The sequence below is a fragment of the Nelumbo nucifera genome, chromosome 3 (genome assembly GCF_055504915.1).
Source record: "Nelumbo nucifera cultivar China Antique chromosome 3, China Antique-T2T, whole genome shotgun sequence".
NCBI lineage: Eukaryota > Viridiplantae > Streptophyta > Magnoliopsida > Proteales > Nelumbonaceae > Nelumbo > Nelumbo nucifera.
The window spans coordinates 21480700-21500678 of record NC_142651.1 but is presented as its reverse complement, the minus strand read 5'-3'; the positions used below and the strand labels follow the sequence as shown (position 1 = coordinate 21500678).

The window sequence follows — 19979 nt, the reverse complement described above, 5'->3', positions numbered from 1 at the left end:
ATTGGCAATCGAAAAATGTTTTCTAACTCCTTGAACATCTTTCTAGTATAATCTTCTCCCCCCAAGACAAGAATATCCAATGCCTTGCCCACTTCAAATCTTGTGTTTACAATCTTCTCCACATCCACATCTATCAATTTTTCAATAACATGAGTCTCGTCTATTAGAATTTCTTTTTTCTCTAGATTTGAATCATTTTCTTCCTCCCTTCTTTTCTAGAACATCTTCATTATCCTCTTGTAATGGCCTTGTTCTATAATGTCTCTTTCTCTTGAATACCTTTGAAGAAGGATTAATTGAAGCTTTCTCATCCCCCCCCTCGCTACCCTCCTCCCTTCCCAAGGATATAATAGTTACATTTTTAAAGTCTCCATCTCCATGCAAACTCTCTCCTCTCCCCTTCCCTCTCCTTCTATCTTATCCGCCCCTTCTTTTCCTCCACATGTTGCTTCCACATCAGTTTCTTTCTAAAGTTTACCTTCTTCCTGTAGTGATACATAACCACTATGAATAGCTGAAACAACATTTCCATCCACAGCCACAACCTCTTCACTCTTATCCCGCCCCTCTTTTGTGGCGACAAAAACTTCTCTCCAGGTTAGAATTCAAGGCCTTCATTTCCAACACAGAGAACCGAGTCCCCACACCACAAACTTACAGATACCTTAGTTTCTTCATAGAAATATTTTGTAGTTCTCCAAACAAAGCCTTTGGTTTTGTAGACTCCGTAGTTCAATATTTCCTTCTAACTTTGACAGAGACGATGGTAAACCCACACTCAAGTCTGTCTCTGTCAGGCATTCCTCTCCAAACGAACCCACTTGCTTTGGTAAAAGCATAGAAATCTTGACTCTAATGGGCCACCTTGAGTTAACTTATAAAGGCTTCCCAACATTAGGAGCAAGAATATTTAAATCCACCTCCCTCATGTGACCACTTAAGTCATCATGTGAGAGGTTTGGACTAACTGGTCCAACCCCAACTACACAGTTTGAACCAAAGGCTCTTGCCAACAGAACCGAATTCCCATCCTTTTCTCAGTCCTAGTACACACACAGACAAGCATTTAAACCATGTAGAGAACATTGATGTGGGCCCCACAGCTATGGTACCACTCTGTCCGTAGGGTAGAATGTATCTAGTCACAGCTGTGGTTATTTTGTTGTTCTGTTATTTCTAGTTTCAGTTTTATATTGGTTGTTATTTGTTAGCAGTTATGATGTAAACACCAAGGGCAGATATGTCCTTTCATGTAACTAGCATAACCTATATATATTAACTTAAAGTGGCAGTCGCAGAATATTGACATTCTGTTCTTCTCCTCAAAATCTGTGTTCTATTGCTCTTCCATCACTCTTTCTTCTACATCTTCTTCACTTTCTCTTCTCATCGAACCTAAAATCTCTTAGTGATCAAGACTGAATAGCAGTCTTGAAAACCTACATGGTATCAAAGCCAAGTTAGGGTTTTTCATGTGAGTCTAATACCAGCCGACCACATGAGAATCTCCTAGGACTGAAAGCTGAAAAGGAGGAGTTCGCAGACTGATTCTTGGAGATCGCCAGAGGTACTAGCAGCTGTTGGAAACTTGCTAGGGTTGCAGAGTGTTGGTGGTCAGGAAGGATCAGAGAAGACTAGGGGTCAGGTAACCCTAGAAGGCAGCGAACTATTTTTCCTTGTAAGTTGTTACTTTTTAATAGAAGTTCTTTCAGAGAAGATAGGTTGGACCTATCTGGAGGGGAAGGCCGAACCATTCTAGCTCTTTCTCTCTTCAATTTCCTAGGGTTTTACATCAAACCCTGGACCGAATTGTGTTTCTCTCTACTCTAGGGTTTGAAAGTGATCTGCGGCAAGCCCTAGTGGTTGACTGAACTCTGTGATCTACCTAGAGCTACTCTTAAGTTGATTGGTAGATCCGATCAGATTCTAGGGTTTCTTATTAACCCTACTGCAAGCTCATCTATACAATTTGGACTGTGCGACTAAATTGCTTCCTTTCAGGACTGATTAAAACCCTATTGAAAGCTCATCTATATAGTTTGGACTGTGCGACTGAATTGCTTCCTTTCAGGACTGATTAAAACCCTAACTTTCCCTAGCATATCAGTTTTGTTTTAAAGCTGTTCTCAGAGTTCTAAGGGGGTTAGAGATCTACGGACAGCTACTGCTGTGTTGGCTAGTTGGTTTCAGATCAGAATTACTTCGGTTTTGTGCACATACACTGAGAATACAGATCAGGCCTATACTATTTTGATTGTGATTGGTGATTCAAGTACTGTTTTGAGACTTGACAGAAATGGAGTCTAAAATTCAGGCAGAAGGCAGTCTTGGGAACATCAGTTATGGTGGTATTTCTGAGATGGGTGGTCAGATTACGACCGTAAAGTTTGATGGATCAAACTATTTGGAATGGGCCCAATCAGCCATGATGGCTATTGGTGGAAGAGGTAAATTAGGGTACCTCCTGGGAGATATGAAAGAACCTTCCAAGGGAGACCCGACATATACCAAGTGGATGCAAGAAAACTACTTGGTTATGACATGGCTGTGTAATTCTATGCAGCCTCATATTAGCCGGAATTATTTGTGGGCAAAAACAGCTAAGGAGATATGGGATGTTATGAAAGAAACTTACTCCCAACCCCTTAATGTTGCCAGAGCATATGAATTGAAATGTGAAGTGAACACCCTTAAACAAGGAGAGAAACCGGTATCGGTCTACTTCTCTACCTTGAAGTCCCTGTGGCATGAGATTGATCACTTAGAGACTCTTGAGTGGGAGAGTCCCAAAGATGCTCAGACCCATAGAAAGCACATCGAGACAAACAGAGTGTTTGAGTTCCTGGTGGGACTGAACTCAGAATATGATATTGTGAGGCAGCAGATTTTGACTAGAGACAGTGTGACTCTCTCTCAGGCTTACTCATTTGTACACAATGAAGAAACCAGAAGGAAGGTTATGATGCAACCCATATCAGCCTTTGTAGCGGCTACACCCAAATCAGGGGGTGATTCAGAGAAGGACAGGAGGAAGGAAGACAAGAAGGATGTAGTATGTGAACATTGTAAGAAACCCAAACATACAAAAGAGACATGTTGGAAACTGCATCCCCACTTGGTTCCTGCGAAGTTAAGAAACAAGAAGGGCACTGCTCATGTAGCCATGAACACTGATTCAGCATCCTCATCTGGCACAAAAGGAACATCTTTGGAGACCTTAGCTGCAGTTCGGGCTGCCCTAATACAACTAGAAAAGGAGGTTGGAAATTCAGCTCAGCCACCGCAGCCTCCATCAGCCCCTGTCACATCTGCCTTCGCCCATTCAGGTACTCGAGCTTCAGCCTATCATGCCTCAGCTCCAGGTACTACTGAACCTTGTTGGGTAATAGACTCAGGTGCATTTGATCACATGACTAGCTTGCCTTCACTGTTTACTACTTACCATTTGTCTTCTGGTAGGGATAAGGTATCTATTGTTGATGGCTCCCTGGTTCCTATTTCTGGGAAGGGTGACATCAAGCTTTCAGATACTATCTCCCTATCATCTGTTTTGCATGTGTTTAAGCTTGATACTAACCTTCTTTCAGTCAGTAGTATTACCAAGCATATGAACTGCTCAGTAACCTTCTTCCCTGACCGATGTGTTTTTTAGGACTTGGAGACGCAGAAGGTGATTGGGATTGGCCGTGAGACGAATGGGATCTATCTGCTCGGGGAGCGGTTTCGTCAGGGAGAGTCAGTAGAGAAGTTGTCTTTTGTTTCTAAGAGTGTGAGTCCGGTTATGCTTTGGCATAACCGATTAGGTCATTTGTCTTTTCGATCTTTACAGAGTCTGTTTCCTACTTTATTTGAGTCTATTGAGTTGTCTCAGCTACAGTGTGAAAGTTGTGAGTTTGCTAAGCATTGTAGAAAGCCTTATTTATTGAGTAATAAAAGGAGTGATAATTCTTTTGATATTGTGCATACTGACGTTTGGGGGCCTTATCATATCCCTTCCATGGGTGGGTACAGATATTTTTTGTTATTTGTTGATGACCATACCCGCTTTTCTTGGGTTTATCTCATGCGTTCACGAGATGAGGTACCTTCCCTAACCCAAAATTTTCACCAAATGATCCTAACCCAGTTTGATGCCAAGATCAAAGTTCTCCGATCTGATAACACAAAGGAATACTTTGCTAAATCATTGACATCTTATCTTCTTCATCATGGGGTTATCCACCAGAGCTCTTGCCCTCATACACCTCAGCAGAATGGAGTTGTCGAGAGGAAGAATAGGCACATTTTGGAAGTGGCTAGAAGCCTCATGTTTACTTCCAATGTCCCTATTCGCTTCTGGGGGGACGCTATCCTCACGGCGGTATACCTTATTAATCGGGTCCCTTCCAGGGTCCTTGATATGCGATCTCCTTTTTCGCTTCTACACCCACGTGAGGACTTGTTTTCTATTCCCCTTAAGACATTCGGTTGCACTTGCTTTGTTCAGCTTCTCGGACCCCATTCCTCCAAGTTCGAACCCAAAGCCTCCAAATGCATCTTCCTTGGTTATGCACAAAACTCAAAAGGGTTATTGCTGTTATGATCCTGTCTCCGGGAGGAAGTTTGTCTCCATGGATGTCACTTTCTTTGAGGGGACACCCTATTATCCTCGGGTTGCCCCTCAGGGGGAGAGTAGTGAGAGTGGGGGTTTGAGTTCTTGTCTTCAGGGGGAGAAAAGTGAGAGTGGGGCAGTTCCTTTACCTATTCCATTGGGTGATGAGAATTGCAATGGTGAGGGTGGTCAGAGGGATCAGGAGTTGAGGGAAAGCTGCAATGGTGAGGGTGGTCAGAGGGATCAGGAGTTGAGGGTTTATCACAGGCGGTGCAGGCAGGTTGATCCTGATCATCAGCAGTCCAGACCAGCTCCAATCTCATCTGCAGCTCCAGGTCCAGAATGCAAATGGGTATTTACGGTGAAGCATAATGCAGATGGATCTATTGAGAGGTATAAAGCTCGGTTAGTTGCAAGAGGGTTTACACAGACTTATGGCATAGATTACTTGGAGACATTTGCACCGGTAGCCAAGATGACTACTATTCGAGTTCTCTTGTCCCTTGCAGCAAGTCACACTTGACCTTTATACCAAATTGACGTGAAAAATGCCTTTCTGAATGGAGATCTGCAGGAAGAAGTTTACATGCGTTTGCCTCCTGGCTTCTATGATGCAGAAGTAGGTAAGAAGGTTTGCCGGCTCAACAAGGCTTTGTATGGTTTGAAACAGTCACCTAGGGCTTGGTTCGATAGATTCAGACTAGCACTTGTGAAGTTTGGATATGTACAGGCCCAGTCAGATCATACCCTATTCATCAAGAGGGTAGAGTCCTCTTTGACACTGTTGGCAGTATATGTTGATGATATTGTGGTCACAGGGAATGATAGCCATGAGATTGAGTCTCTTAAACAGCTTCTTCACCAAGAATTTGAGGTGAAGGACCTTGGTGTACTCCGGTATTTTTTGGGTATTGAGGTTGCTAGATCCAAACAGGGGATCTTTATATCTCAGAGGAAATATGTCCTACACCTGTTGGCAGAAATTGGAAAGTTAGGTGTCAAGCCTGCAGATACACCAATTGAACAGAATCACAGGATTAGTGCCGAGAGTGGGGAGCTTCTTGAAGACAAAGTTATGTTCCAGCAACTGGTAGGAAAGCTCCTATATCTCTACCTCACTCAGCCAGATATATTTATGTTGTTAGTGTTGTCAGCCAGTACATGCATTCTCCTAGAACCACACATCTTCTTGCGGCAGAAAGAATCTTAGCCTACTTGAAGAGATGCCCAGGTAGGGGTATACTTTTCAAGAACAACAATCACATGAAGGTGGAGGTTTATACTGATGCAGATTGGGCTGGGAGTGTTGATGACAGAAGGTCTACCTCGGGATATTGTGCCCTTGTGGGAGGAAACCTTGTCTCCTAGAGAAGTAAGAAACAAAGTGTGGTCTCCCGGTCAAGTGCTGAAGCAGAATACAGGTCCATGGCCAATGGAGTGGCTGAAATCCTATGGCTAAGGTCTCTACTTGAGGAGTTGGGTATTGAGTATGAGAAGCCCCTGATGTTGTACTGTGATAATCAAGCCGCCATTAATATAGCACATAATCCAGTACAGCATGACAGAACCAAACACATTGAAGTTGACTGCCATTTTGTGCGAGAGAGGGTCTCATCTCAAGAAGTATGCCTCCCTTACATCACATCCAGTATGCAACTAGCCGACATTCTTACTAAAGCCGTATCAAGAAAGAAGCTAGAGGCGGATCTATCCAAGTTGGGAATGATGAACATATACTCCCAACTTGAGGGGGAGTGTAGAGAACATTGATGTGGGTCCCACAGTTGTGGTACCACTCTGTCCGTAGGGTAGAATGTATCTAGTCACAGCTGTGGTTATTTTGTTGTTCTGTTATTTCTAGTTTCAGTTTTATATTGGTTGTTATTTGTTAGCAGTTATGATGTAAACACCAAGGGCAGATATGTCCTTTCATGTAACTAGCATAACCTATATATATTAACTTAAAGTGGCGGCGGCAGAATATTGGCATTTTGTTCTTCTCCTCAAAATATGTGTTCTATTGCTCTTCCATCACTCTTTCTTCTACATCTTCTTCACTTTCTCTTCTCATCGAACCTAAAATCTCTTAGTGATCAAGACTGAATAGCAGTCTTGAAAACCTACAAACCATTTGTCATTGCTTGGTTAGCAAAATCCCCACGCGCCACCCAAACCTGCTTTCTTAAGCCTAAAGTTTGCTCCTCCTAGATGCTCATCTTTTCCTTTTTCACATTTTTGTATAAAATCCAGACTCATTTGAATCACCCAACCGCTTATTGCCACATAATGTTTTTTTCTTGAATTGGTTCATCTTCCTTCCTTTGAGCATCTCTCCACAGAATTGCTTCAATGGAAGACATCAACCAAGTTGAATAGCACATCTGACCATCTAAGACTTGTATTTTTCTTGGAATCTCCTCAGGCCTCACTCCACTTAAGAAAATGGCTGCTGAGAAAAGATCTAATGCAAACACACCATCCAATCTTGCATTACACAAGGAAGCAATTGACTTTAATATTTCTGCCTTCCAAAAGCGAAGAGGACCAATAATATGAACAATAACACCACCCTCTAAGTCCGACCTCCTTGCATTCAAAAGTGGGCACCAATTTGGCAGGGTAACACATCCCAAATCGTGAACCAGAGTCACTGCTACCAAGTCTAAATTATCCTCCAAAAATTCCACTAGCACCTTGCACTTCTTGAATAGAGAAATCATTACCACCCTTTCAGATTTAAACCTTTTATAATTACATCAGCTACTTCTTTCTAATCCTTCGGCTGTGCTTTAATCTTGGCCACTCATTTCTTTTGCTAGTTTTCTTCCCCACCACTTGTTATCATTTTGAGTGTGCCACCTCCATTCCCTAATTATATGGGTATCTTACCAAAGTCAACTTCTTTCAGGTTGATTTTAGACTTCAGATCATCATCTCTGAAACCTATCTTTTCTATCAATTTTTTGTACTTCAAGAACTCTTGTAATACCCTACCAGTCTCCTTCCACCCTTCACCGCTCCTTCCCTCAAGAAAACAAGCAGCTCGTTTTCCTTTTCAACCAAAGAACTCATAAAGCGCTATAAATATCCCTTTACTATTTTCCTTTCTTTTTGCATAATAGACCCTTCCCTCATAAGCTTTTTGCGTGAGGTGTGCTAGAGGCATACACCTCATGCAGGCATCATACAAAAAAGACAAAAACAAAGGAAAAGGAAAGAAAGGAAAAAAGAATGAATGAATGAGAAGAAAAAAAAAGAGAGAAAAGAAAAGGAGAGGGAAGAGAAGAAAAGGGGAAAGAAAGTTTGGGCCAGGGGCAATCCCTGGACCCCTCCCCCCAACACTTTTTTAATGCAGTCCAAGTCACTGTTATTCATCTTCATTCTTCTTAATATAAGACATCTTTCATATATATATAAAAAAAAAGAGAGATGAAATCCTCCTTCCTCTTTCCTCTTCATTCCCCTCCTCCTAAGAAGGCTTACATCTCCTTGTGCTCGAGAAGCTTATGCCTCTTATGTTTGAACTACGCCTCATGCCTCCAGGTAGTGGAATGCCTCGCGTCATGCCTCTGCATTTTAAGACATTGATCGCTTCTTCCACCCCTTCTTCTCTGGAGACTTCTGGCACAACTAGGAAATATTCCTTCTGCTCAACCTCATCAATATCTAACAGCTTTGCCAAATCCCCTTCATAGTTGCTTACCACTTCCCCAAGCACAAAATTCCTTACTCCCTTCTTATTCCCAATACTGTCAATCCCCAAACTGGTCCCAGTTCCTGAGACTCCTATTTTTATTTTCCTAGAAACACCACATAATCATACTAACAATCTGCTTCTAGTATACCTACCTTGCCATTGAAGTCGTCTGTGCCTTACTTCATTCTAATACATTGTAGAACCACCCATTACAAGCCCAATAACCCCAAAATGAAATGTCATAACCACCTTGTTGTAGCACAATGCAGTAACTAATTGAAATCGGTACAAAGTTTTGTGATCCAAAGTCAATCTACATTGTATGAAAGAGTGATAATCTGGACTGCATCACCTTTGAATTCCATTAAGCTCCATTTTGTTCTTAAGGATTCTGAATGTGTCTTCCTTCTTCCAAAAGTATGGGAATGTGAATTGACCCAGTTCTTACTCCCAAAGTGCAAGCTCAGGAATCAGAAGGGAAGTGAAATAAATAGAGGTTACCTAGCTTTTAAGGTTGGATGTAATTTTACCAACCATAAAAATTATGTATTCTCCCTTCCAACAAGAAGTGCCTCAGAACTGTGATACTGCCTACTGTTACTAAATTTAGGAGATGCTTCTTACTTTTTGGAAACTCAACTCAACAAAGACTTATCCCAACTGTATGGGGCTGACTATGTGAATCCTGTTTCACTATATCAAGAGCCATGTTCATGGTCAAATTTTGATCCCTCAAATCATTTCTCATTACTTCAACCAATTCTTTTTGGCCTGCCCATAGCACTTATTTAGAAAAAGAGGAAAATAGATGAAGAAAAATCATTTTACATGGTCCAATGTCAAGGGTGTTTGTGTCTTTTCACAAGGGTTGCATTTTAGTAATTACATCAACTTTATGTTTATGCACAAATGTAAAACCAAAGGTGTGAACAGATTTATAACCCAACACTTGAGAATTGGATCAGCCTTCAAAGTGAGGATGGGAGGGAGGGGAGAGGGAGAGGGAGAGGGAGGGGGGGAAGGAAGATTGTGGATGTGGGAAGACCAGTCTCATGGCTAACTAAGGGCCATGGAACAAAATTGCAGAGCAACTGTAACACATAAACCTATACTATCAAGGTGTATGCGTAGATCTTCAAGAACAATCAAGATGCTTGTACACACCATTTTGCAACTTACTAAGACCAACACCAGAGTTCCTACTCTAAAGAATCGAACTCATGTGTTGATTTAGAGGTCAAATCTTTTTTGAGAGAGAGAGCAGGTAAAGTAGGATTGTATTAACAAAAGTAAACATTTTGTACAGCAAGTTGATGTATTCAGGGACTATAAAAATCTGCCCTCTCAGATCTATACCCCACCCTGCTTTACAAAAAGATTGTCATGTACAAAAGAGGAATTACAACCTATATTCTTAAAGGATTATGACAAGCAAGCCAAGAAAACATGTTTCCCAAGTATTTCTGAAGGACAGAATCCGTGGAGTTCTTTCTGTTTTTTATAATTTGTGCACTTCATTCCCGCCATATGCACCAAAAACCACAGCTGGTATTATGTTCCAAATCAGTTTTCCTCTTTTACTCAATCCTTCCACCCTCCATCCCCTTACAAATTCCTCTACTTATCCAGGACAGCAGCTTTGCACTTAATATTCATCATCATCGTCTCCGAACTATATGGGGTTGGCTGGTTCAGCCCCTATATTTTTTTGAATTTTTCTTCTCATGAATATGTTGGAATATGTTGATTTTCTTTACTTTAACATGATGTTTATACTTATCTTATGAAAATTATGGATAATTATTAAAGAAATATGGTTATAGAACCTAGGGAACTACCCTAGGATACATGTTTTTTTACTTAAAAAAAAATCCATCACCTAGGCGACTAGGTGACAAGGCGCCCCCCTGTCGCCTAGCCTCGCCATGGTGCCTTGAAAACTATGATTTCTACCATTGCCTACACTTCCCAATCATTTGGGTTTCTTCTGAACTTGGAGCTCAAACCACATTACCTTCTTGCCTCTGCATACAATCTACAACTCTAGCTTCTTAATCAGCAGCCAATTCAAAAAGTGCAGGGAAAGCTTCTGACAGGGATCTTTCTCTGCACCAAACATCCTTCCAAAATTTTACATACTCCCCATTCTGTATCTTGAACTTTTACTCCCTTTGCCAAAGCATTGTGAGCTTTCTCAATCCCTTTCCAAAGTGAGCACCTGTAGGATTCATTGGAGGCTCCTAGATCCCATCCCAAGTTTCTTTCTCCATACTTGGCATGTACAACCTTTTTTTATCAATATGGCATGCACAACCATTCTCCACAGCACTCCTTGTTTCTCCTCAAACCTCCAAACTCGAAAAAAAATAAATAATAGTTTCCTAGCAAATACCATCTCATTCATGAATGATTATCAAGATTGATACCTTTTTTTATCAATATGGCATGCACAACCATTCTCCACAGCACTCCTTGTTTCTCCTCAAACCTCCAAACTCGAAAAAAAATAAATAATAGTTTCCTAGCAAATACCATCTCATTCATGAATGATTATCAAGATTGATACCATATTCACATCAATTTTCAAGAATCAATTTGATGTTGTGAGTTAGAGGATATGTCATCATGGAAATGCAGCTAGTTATGAACAATCAATTCCATTGAATACCTACTTAAAGATTTAAAAAAGAATGCAGACAATACTTTTCCACCTCCACCAATTACCAATTTTAAGGGAAAGTTGTTACATGAGTGATAGCTCAAATACCTTATCATTATTTTTTCTTCTCTTTTAAATGGAAATACCTCATCATTGTTAATGAAAGAAATAGCAATAAAAATTTTCAGGGAAAACCCAAATATGTAAGGAATTACAGGACTGTAATCCACTTCTCTAAGAATGCACTCAAGTTACCTCTCCATATCCTTTCATTTGTGATATTTAACTCTTGCTCTTACTTAAACCTGTACTATATGAGTAGCATCAAAGAAATTCTAATTGCAGTGCGGCTATGCCTTTAAATATAAAGGCAAAGCAGATGCCAGAGCTTATAAGGAAAACAAGATGTAGCAGTGACTTTTCACTTTACTGTTGTTTTGCATGACAGCAGAAATAAATAAGAACTTAAAGAAGGACCTTAATCCACTGCTTTGAGAAAGCACTGAAGTTGCTTCTCCAAAGTCCTCCCATTTGTCATATTTAATTCCTCTTCTTAATTAAACCTATAATATATGGGTAGCATCAAAGAAATCCTAATTCCAGTGTGACTGTGTCTTTAAAGAGCAAAGGCAAAGCAGATTGTAGGCTTGTGAACAAAACAAGTTGTGGCAGTGACTTTTCACCTAACTGCTGCCTTGCGCGACAATACAAATAAGGCAAGTATCCTTGAAAAAACATAATAAAAATAAGTTAAGCTTGTGCCACATTAACGCTGTCATTCAGGTAATCATCCTTGCATTTTTCTTATGGGAAACAGTAACTTTCATTAAAAATAATGGATAAAGATTACAACTGCCACCATCCAAGGGCCTGATGGAGAACCCTTTGACAAAAACTGTCTCATAAACTGGCCCAAAACAATTCCTGCCTATTGACTCCTTGCTTCACTAAAGCATCAGTCATACCATTTGCTGATCTTCTTGCCCAATTAAACCTCACCCCAATCTCCCTTGCTAAGCTCAATATTTCTCTTAGCTGTTGTCTGAAAAGCCGCGTGCCCAAGCTTCTAGTTTGCAGCCAGCCTACTACCAGTTTGGGGTCCCCCTCCACTTCTAAATGTTGCATTCCCCATTGCTTTGCCAATCTAAGACTTTGGAGTAAAGCAAAAACTTCTGCCCTTAAAGGAGTCTCCCACTCCTACAGGGCCAGCACTCTACCCCCTTCATCTCTGAAAACACCCCCTACACCCAAGGGGCCTGGGTTGCCTAGAGAGCTTCCGTCAAAATTCAATTTCACTCTGGAGCAAGGCGGCAGGGTCCAACTTTACTATACAGAAGGGGAGAAGGATGAGGAACCAGCTATGACACTCCACCCTCTAGTGAAGTCAGTAAAGGAAAAGTCTTTAAAAAGCTCCAAAGCTTTCAGGCAAAGTATGATCCTTGGTGGTGGCGCCCTCTATAAGTGCTTCCTTGGGTCATTCCTACCCTTGGAAAATCCTATTATTTCTCTCTTCCCACACTGACCATATAACAGCTTCTCTTGTTGTTTTCCACATCACCCTGCCTCTCTTCTATGGTAACTGGAAGAGGACAGAGTTGAAAAGGTTCTGCACACACAAAGGAGGAGTCCACCTGCAACCAAATAGAGAGGGGAACCAATCCCAAATACAAGAAGTAAAAGGATAGGAAATAAATAGATGAGCCACTGTCTCATCACTCCTCAGGCAAAGGCAACAGGCATGTGGTGATGGGCACCAATCTTTCCTTTTTCTTTGAAGTACGTCCAAAGTATTGACCTTTTCAAGAACTACATCCCAGTAGAAAGCCCTTACCTTTGGTGGAACAGAAGTACCCCAGACTTGTTTTGCAGGAAAAGGGGTAGGTACAACATTAGAACTAAGTAAAGCATTGAAAAACAAAGAGCAAGAAAAAATCCCTAAGGAGGACTCTAACCAAATTATATTATTGGGCAAGACTGGTCTAGAAAAACAACACCCAACAAAGAGAATAGCTCATCTGCGAAGGCCACTTCTAAGTCCCTCAACCCTCTCTTCAGTCCCAAATCCTGAGAACCCTCATTCATACGAACAGAGGAAATGACCTTCAATTTGTTTAAAGAAAGAGAATACATAACCGAGAACATGTCCTTAAGAGGAGCATTCCCAATCCAAGTATCCTCTCAAAACAAAATTTTGTTACCTGAGCAAGCACCATACCTTATGAAAGGTTGAAAAGAAGGTAGAACTCCAACAGTTGCTTTCCAGGGGGAAAAGTGAGAGGCCTTGGGGTCAAACCCGACATTCCATTCATTTGATGCCATGCCATGAATGCTTACTACCACTTGATGCCACAAGCAACCCTACTCTAAGGGAAATCTCCATAACCACTTTCCTAACAAGGCTAGGTTTCTTAATGTAATATACCAATGCCTAAGCCTTTGTCTTCTCACCTCCTAGTGACAATTTACCACTCCACTAGATAATCCTTTTTTGAGTCACCTGGTTCCCAAAGAAAGCCCCTCATCGGATTTTCAATTTGACTTGCTATCTTAACAGTAAGCTTGAAAATGGACAAGAAACATACCGATAGGTTGCGAAAAGTAGACTTGATTAGAATGATTCTACCCCCTAGTGAGATGTAATTTCTCTTCCAATCTGCTAATTTCTTTGTGAATCTTTCCAAAACTGGGTGCCAGAAACTCTCTGACCTAGGATTTCCCCCTAGAGGCAAACCTAAATAAACCATAGGCCAATCACTTACCCCACAACCTAGAGATGTTGCCACAGGTAGCACCTCTTCTTCTTGCTTGTTTAATCCCATTACGTAGCTCTTATTCCAATTGACCTTCATAATAGAGACCCTCTCAAAGTGTGTCACTAAAAGTTTCAAATTCTCCATCTCCTCTGGTTCCCCTTCACAAAATAAAATGATATCATCTGCAAATTGTAAGTGTGTAACACTATAACTACCACTTGATGCCTCTCGATTCTCCCAACCTTTGATTAAATTTCTTGAGTCAGCCCTAGTTATAAACACACTCAAAACATCCACTATCAGAGTAAAAAGGAAAGGGGACTACCACTTGATGCCTCATTAAAAGTCATTCTTCCATTTTGTTCTCTAATTCCTCTTGAAACTATATTTCGTGAAATGTTTTTATCTCTATATTTATATCAACTTATGTTTAATATCGGGTGCCAAGTCCCATGAGTCAGACAACTTTCTGTAATTTTTGCTAATATTATCATGGAACGATCATGATTAGTCGGCCATTAAGAATTATCTTATAGCACACCAAGGAAAACAAAGAAAATTATCTCGGCATTAGAAGTTCCTACCTGTATTTCTCCAAGTAAATGTCTCTCAATAGCATTGAATGAATCAACAATTTCCAGTTCAGACATTTTTGATATGAACTCTTGGATGTTGGTCCTCATTCTTGCCTGCCTCCATAATCTCTGTTGTTCTTGTTCAGCAACAGCACGCCTTCTCTGGAACCATGGCAGAAAGTTGTGTCCTTTCAAAAAGCGCCTGTGTTGAAAGGAAATGAAGCAGCACTGATTCACCAGAGACAACATTGGAAAAAAGAAACAGAAAAGGTAGTGATAGAATTAAAAGAAGTGGAGAGGGTTTACTAGATGTACAATCAATGGCAATAAAATGCAGTCCAATGACAGGTAGATGCATTACCTGTACAGGTCCAGCCAATTAGCCCTCATCCTCTTTGACAAGAACTTCCCTGGACCCCTTGCTGATAAGTTGTCCAGGAATTCTTCAGCATCAAATCGAGGCAGGGGAGGAGGATCTAGGAAAGGAGAAGTTCCTTCTGAAGGTGTAGTGGCTCTCAAGTATCGAGCAAAAGGAGAAAGGAAGTTGGTAGTAAGTTCAAAAAAATGCCGCCTCAATATCTCATTGTTAACAACTGACATTGACTCCTCAATCCTTGGGGACATGCCTGCATCAATAAGCCTATTTAAGATAGCAGTGTCTGGTTTGGTTGTAGCAGCATAGGTGCTCCAAATGGCTTCCTTGTGTTCTGTCATGAGACAAAGAGGACCATCTCTCCTCAACTTTACAGCACTCAACAAACTTGATGGAGAAAACCTCTTTAAGGAAAGTTGTTGTAAACCAAGTCCTTCTGGTTTACCAGAAATCCTGCCAGTAGAGGAGATCCTGGGAGCAGCAGCCAACCGGTTCGAATTAGGAGCAGGGCTACCAACTGAAACAATGTGGGGGATATTTCGAAGAGCCTTAAGAAAGAAGAGATTTGTCACACCCAGAACCACTGGAGGAAAAGTGTCTCCTTCACTAAGAGAGTTGAGATGGGCAAAATCCGGGTCGTGAATGGTGAAGTAAGGTCTGAAATCAACACTACACAAGAGTGGGGTGACTAGACTTACAAGGCTGGCAACAGCTTCACAACACTGAGGTGGCGTTGGCGCTATTATAAGAATGGGCTCACCGATAATCAAGAGCTCCCAGAGCACCCAAAGCTGCAAAAGAATCCCCCTGAATATACCAAAAAGATCAGCATCATGGAAGAGACCCTGCGGGACTGACTGGTTTGTAGGAAGAGAAGGAGCCATAGAGGAGAAAGACTCATCCGACACGACCCCCCACTCCAATGGCAAGCTATGAGCAGGCGGCAGGTTTACTTTAAGTGTAGCGTTCCCTATAGGAAGTTCCATTAGTTTACCTGGTACAGGAGCAGGCCATGTTGAGACGCAAGAAGCAATCTGCTCCAGAGCTCTCTTACCAATGTCAAAAAACAGAGGACCTAATATTTGTAACAAAGGCCTGAACACACTCGAGAACGGACAGTAAGACAATATGACCACAGACTTCTGCTCTCCTCCTCGCTTTAGCCTCTCATCCTGCCTTTGCCTATTGAATACATAGCCATACATGTACCTTGGGCTATTAGCATTACTGCTACTGCTCGACCTTCTGAGTGCCCTATTATCTACAGACTTTGGAGATACCACTTTCTCTTCTGCTTCAACTCTCTCCGAAGAAGATACATTTCCCAATTGAGTAGTCTCTCGCCTTCGGAACCGAAAAAAGAAGATACAGTCGTGGATGCTCGAGCGGTTTTGGTGCTGGGACACAGAATCAGGAAAGGAACTGAAAGCAATTTCGAGCTCTTCATCTTGCGTGAGACAATCCGGTGGATAACACTCCTCAATGACCTGACCCTGCTCAAGATCGAACCTAATGATACAAAAAGCGACAACCCATCGCTTCAAAGCTTTTGGGTCAACCTTACAACCGGATTCTGTCTTCAACGAGAAAGAAGGAGACCGACTCATCTCACATCCGTCTAACACCATATATCATCGATTGAATACGTTGACAGGATTTAACGGAAGACCTAATCCTAATCCTAACATCTTCGGCTACTATTAAAAACGTTCTCGGTTTTGAACGTCTCGGAGGGTTCGCTAGATTAAGAAGATCTAAGGAGGGCGTTTTGTTTACCTGAATCGATGCTTCAATCAAGATCGGAAAACAAAAGCTCGACAACGGATCAACTACAACCACAATACATGAGAAATGCCCTTTCTTCTTCTTCTTCCTCTTCTTCTTCTTCTTCTTCTTCTGTAGAAATGGAGATTGCGCAAGCGAGTTGCCGAGTTCGTTCATGTACTATGGCTGCTTCAATTATTAGATAAATATTAAGTTTACACAAATCTAAAATCCCGAGCTTCCTTTTCATAATTTCATTGTCAGATAATCTACCAAAACAAATTCAATTCTCTCACTTTCAGACGTTGATTATAACCCAGCCCCAAGGAGAACCAAAACAATGGAGGTCGTGACTCTCTGTGATGGGTTAACATTTTAGTACTGTTAAATTATCATTTATTAATGACTAAAAACTTCATTTTTTTCTAAATTTATGCATAAAAAAGCTATTATATTGTCAATGGGGTGTACCGGGTCCGAATTCCGGATCGCTCCATACCGGAGGTAGCAGTAGCACCAGTGGTCCAAGACAAGTGTCTGTGTTTTCATTGATAAAGATGTTCTTATTAACATCACGGTCTAGGGGCTAGGGGCTAGGGGCTAGGGAGAGCGATTTCTAGCCCGGCTAGGCCCGTCCAACTTTGGCCTGGGCCTCAGCTGGACCAGAGGAATTTACGGGTGAGCCCCAGCCTAGATGCTAACTCTTGGGTTGGTCCGGGTCCGGTTAGCCCCACTTCTGACCTGGCCCTGACTAAACCCCATTTATATACATACACTAACATGTAATAAAGCATTTATGAGTTCATTTGAAATTAGTTACTAGTTTGGAGGTGGAGATGGACAGTGTTGCTATGAAAGATTAGGTTAAATGAGATAATGTGTCAAAGTTTGCTCAACATTGCAAGCATTGGATTGGCTTGTGGTTGAAGCTAAGGTTGTAGGTTGATAGTTTCCAGCAGCCTGACCCATAAATTTCCAAGCTTGGGCTGGTATTTGTATGCAATCCCAGCTGGGTCTAAGGCCCTGATCAGGCCTGGTCTCAATAGACTCTGCCTGAAATATGTAGGCCTGGAACCCAATCCAGCCCGGTCCATGATCACCCTTAGTTGAAGCCCTTGCATGTTTTTTTTTTTTTTTTAAGAAAATCTTCTATCAATATAAAACCATTTATTTTCTTTGTATTTTTTTTAAGAAAAGTCAATGCCTAGATGGTTGATAAAAAATAATTATATGGCATTCTTAGGGCATTTTTAACTTTTCAAATGTCACTTAATGGTCGATTAACAAATCGGTTAACGGCAGGTACTGGATTGTTACATTTTGAAAGTTCGGGTACTGGATTGTCACGTTTGAAATTTGGGTATTGGATTGTTGCATTTTAAAGTTCGAGGACCAAATTGTCACTCGAGCTTAATAATCAAATAAATCAAACCTATGAAGGGTGGAACGAGAATACTTTACCCCCTTGAAAAATATATACAAAGTGTTCAATTGGCTCATAAAAGCTATCTAGGGAACACCCAACAACTATAAACAACAAAGATAAGGAAGCCCTAGATAGTAGGGGTGTCAATTGACCGGTTTTGGTTTGGATCCAATTCGATCCAAACCTTATCAAATTGAATTTGGATGGGTCATTATAATTATTGGATTGGGCCAATCTAAAATAAATTGGTCCATATTCTTATTGGTTTGAATTAGACATAAACCAAATTTCCAATAATCCGATCATGAGGCCAAACCCTTGTCCAATTTGAAATCAATCAAAACCGAAAATAGCATAAAATCACTTTTATGAAGGTACTTTTACAAAAGTACTTCTATGAAAACTATTTTTACAAAAGTACTTTTATAAAAAATACTTTTACAAAGGTACTTTTATGAATGCACTTTTACAGAACTTTTATAAAAGGCTAAAAGCACTTTTATAAAATCACTTTAAAAAAGTGCTTTTATGAAAGCGCTTTTATAAAAGTACTTTTACACAAAAGCACTTTTAGGAAATCACTTTTACAAAAAAACTTTTACGGAAGTACTTTTATGAAAGCACTTTTATAGAACTACTTTTATGGAAGCACTTTTATAAAAACACACACAGAAGTACTTTTACGAAAGTACTTTTATAAAAAGTAATTTTACAAAAGCACTTTTCCAAAGTACTTTTCAAAAATAATTTTATAAAAACACTTCTACGAAAGTTCACAAAAGCACTTCTACAAAAGTACTTTTATAAAAGTCTATAGAAGTACTTTCAATAAAATGCTTTTATAAAAGCACTTTTCCGAAATACTTTCGATAAAGTGCTTTTATAAAATCACATTTATGAGAATATTTTTATCAAAGTACTTTTACAGAAATGCTTTTATATAATTTTTGATATTTCATTCGGTTTCAAATCCATTTACATTTTAATGGATTGGATTTGGTTTGTATCCAATTTGAACTGGATTGGATTCAGTGTCTATTTATAAGTGGACTTGCATCGGACTGGATTGGGTTGGACCAAATCCGTCCGATTGACACTTCTATAGACAGTCATTCCTGAAAGCCTTATGCGGAAGAGTATCGCCAGATAGGTAGAGGTCATCTCGACCAGTATCACATCCCTCATATGCCAAAGCATCCGCCATTGAATTGCTTCCCTGTAAGTCGTAACAACGTGACATGGTAAACTGTATCCGTTGTATCATGTTTTTAATTTCCTGTAATTCATACCAGAGGGAACCATATTAACCAAAGCAAGGCTGTATGAGTGGATACTTAAATAGGTAAAGCCCATGGAGCAAGCAAGTTGAAGCCCATCTTTTTAAGCTTTCATATTTGTTACCTGCCCATAATATTTATTTTGAAAAATTAAAGCATACAAAAAACCGTTTGTCGACCACCTCCTACACCCGGGTTTCCCCTAGCTGCACCTGCACCATCTATGTTCACCGCTATAGTATTGCAGCACGGGGGAATCCACCAGACTAGCTTGTATCGAGCACCGTACCTAGGTTCAACGTTAACACCCAAAGCTTTTTTAACTGAATAAACTCCTCCCTTAGGGCTGGGGCCTGGGGGTGTGCAAAATTCCGTCAACCATCGTCTTACTTTACCCACCACCGTTGAAGCCGAACATGATGATTTACCTTCGAATTTCCTTTTATTTCTTTCATTCCAAACTTCCCACATAACTAGAACTGGTATCGATCTTACCGTTTCAGCCCATGCATCTTTTCTATTGCCTGCATAAGAAAACCACCGAGTAACACACTGCCAAAGAGTCTCCGTTTCACACAGAGACAGAGGGAAGATTTTCCTTGCCAAAACGAAAACATGATCCCGTGATTCTACCTCCTTAACAAGCAAACCATGGTTCATGTTTTCGACATCAATTGCGTGAGAGAAGAGAGTCCCAGTCCCTAGCCAGTTATCATACCAGAAACTCACATCCTCTCTGCCCTCCAACATTTTGTATTCTCAATTAGAATGTATGTTACGCACTCAACAAGTATCTTGGCCTCGTCGGATGGTTTTCAAAAGAGTCATGTTTCGTCCACGATTTTAGGAGGGTTTATCACGTGA

General features: G+C 40.7%; 1 protein-coding gene across 2 annotated transcripts in view; it reads right to left on the bottom strand.

The window, feature by feature from the left end:
• Positions 1-16781, bottom strand: part of LOC104601240 (polarity axis stabilization protein) — a 37325-nt gene extending 20544 nt beyond the window's left edge. The window contains exons 1-2 of one of the 2 annotated variants that reach the window (XM_010264516.3): positions 14637-16781; positions 14285-14477 (exon numbers count right to left, since the gene is read on the bottom strand). In XM_010264516.3, coding sequence (XP_010262818.1) covers positions 14285-14477; positions 14637-16276 — 1833 coding nt within the window. In that variant the 5' untranslated portion in view covers positions 16277-16781. Of the gene's footprint in view, positions 1-14284; positions 14504-14636 lie in introns of both variants that reach the window. The other variant, XM_010264525.3, reaches the window with a different exon arrangement.
• Positions 16782-19979: the final 3198 nt, after the last annotated feature.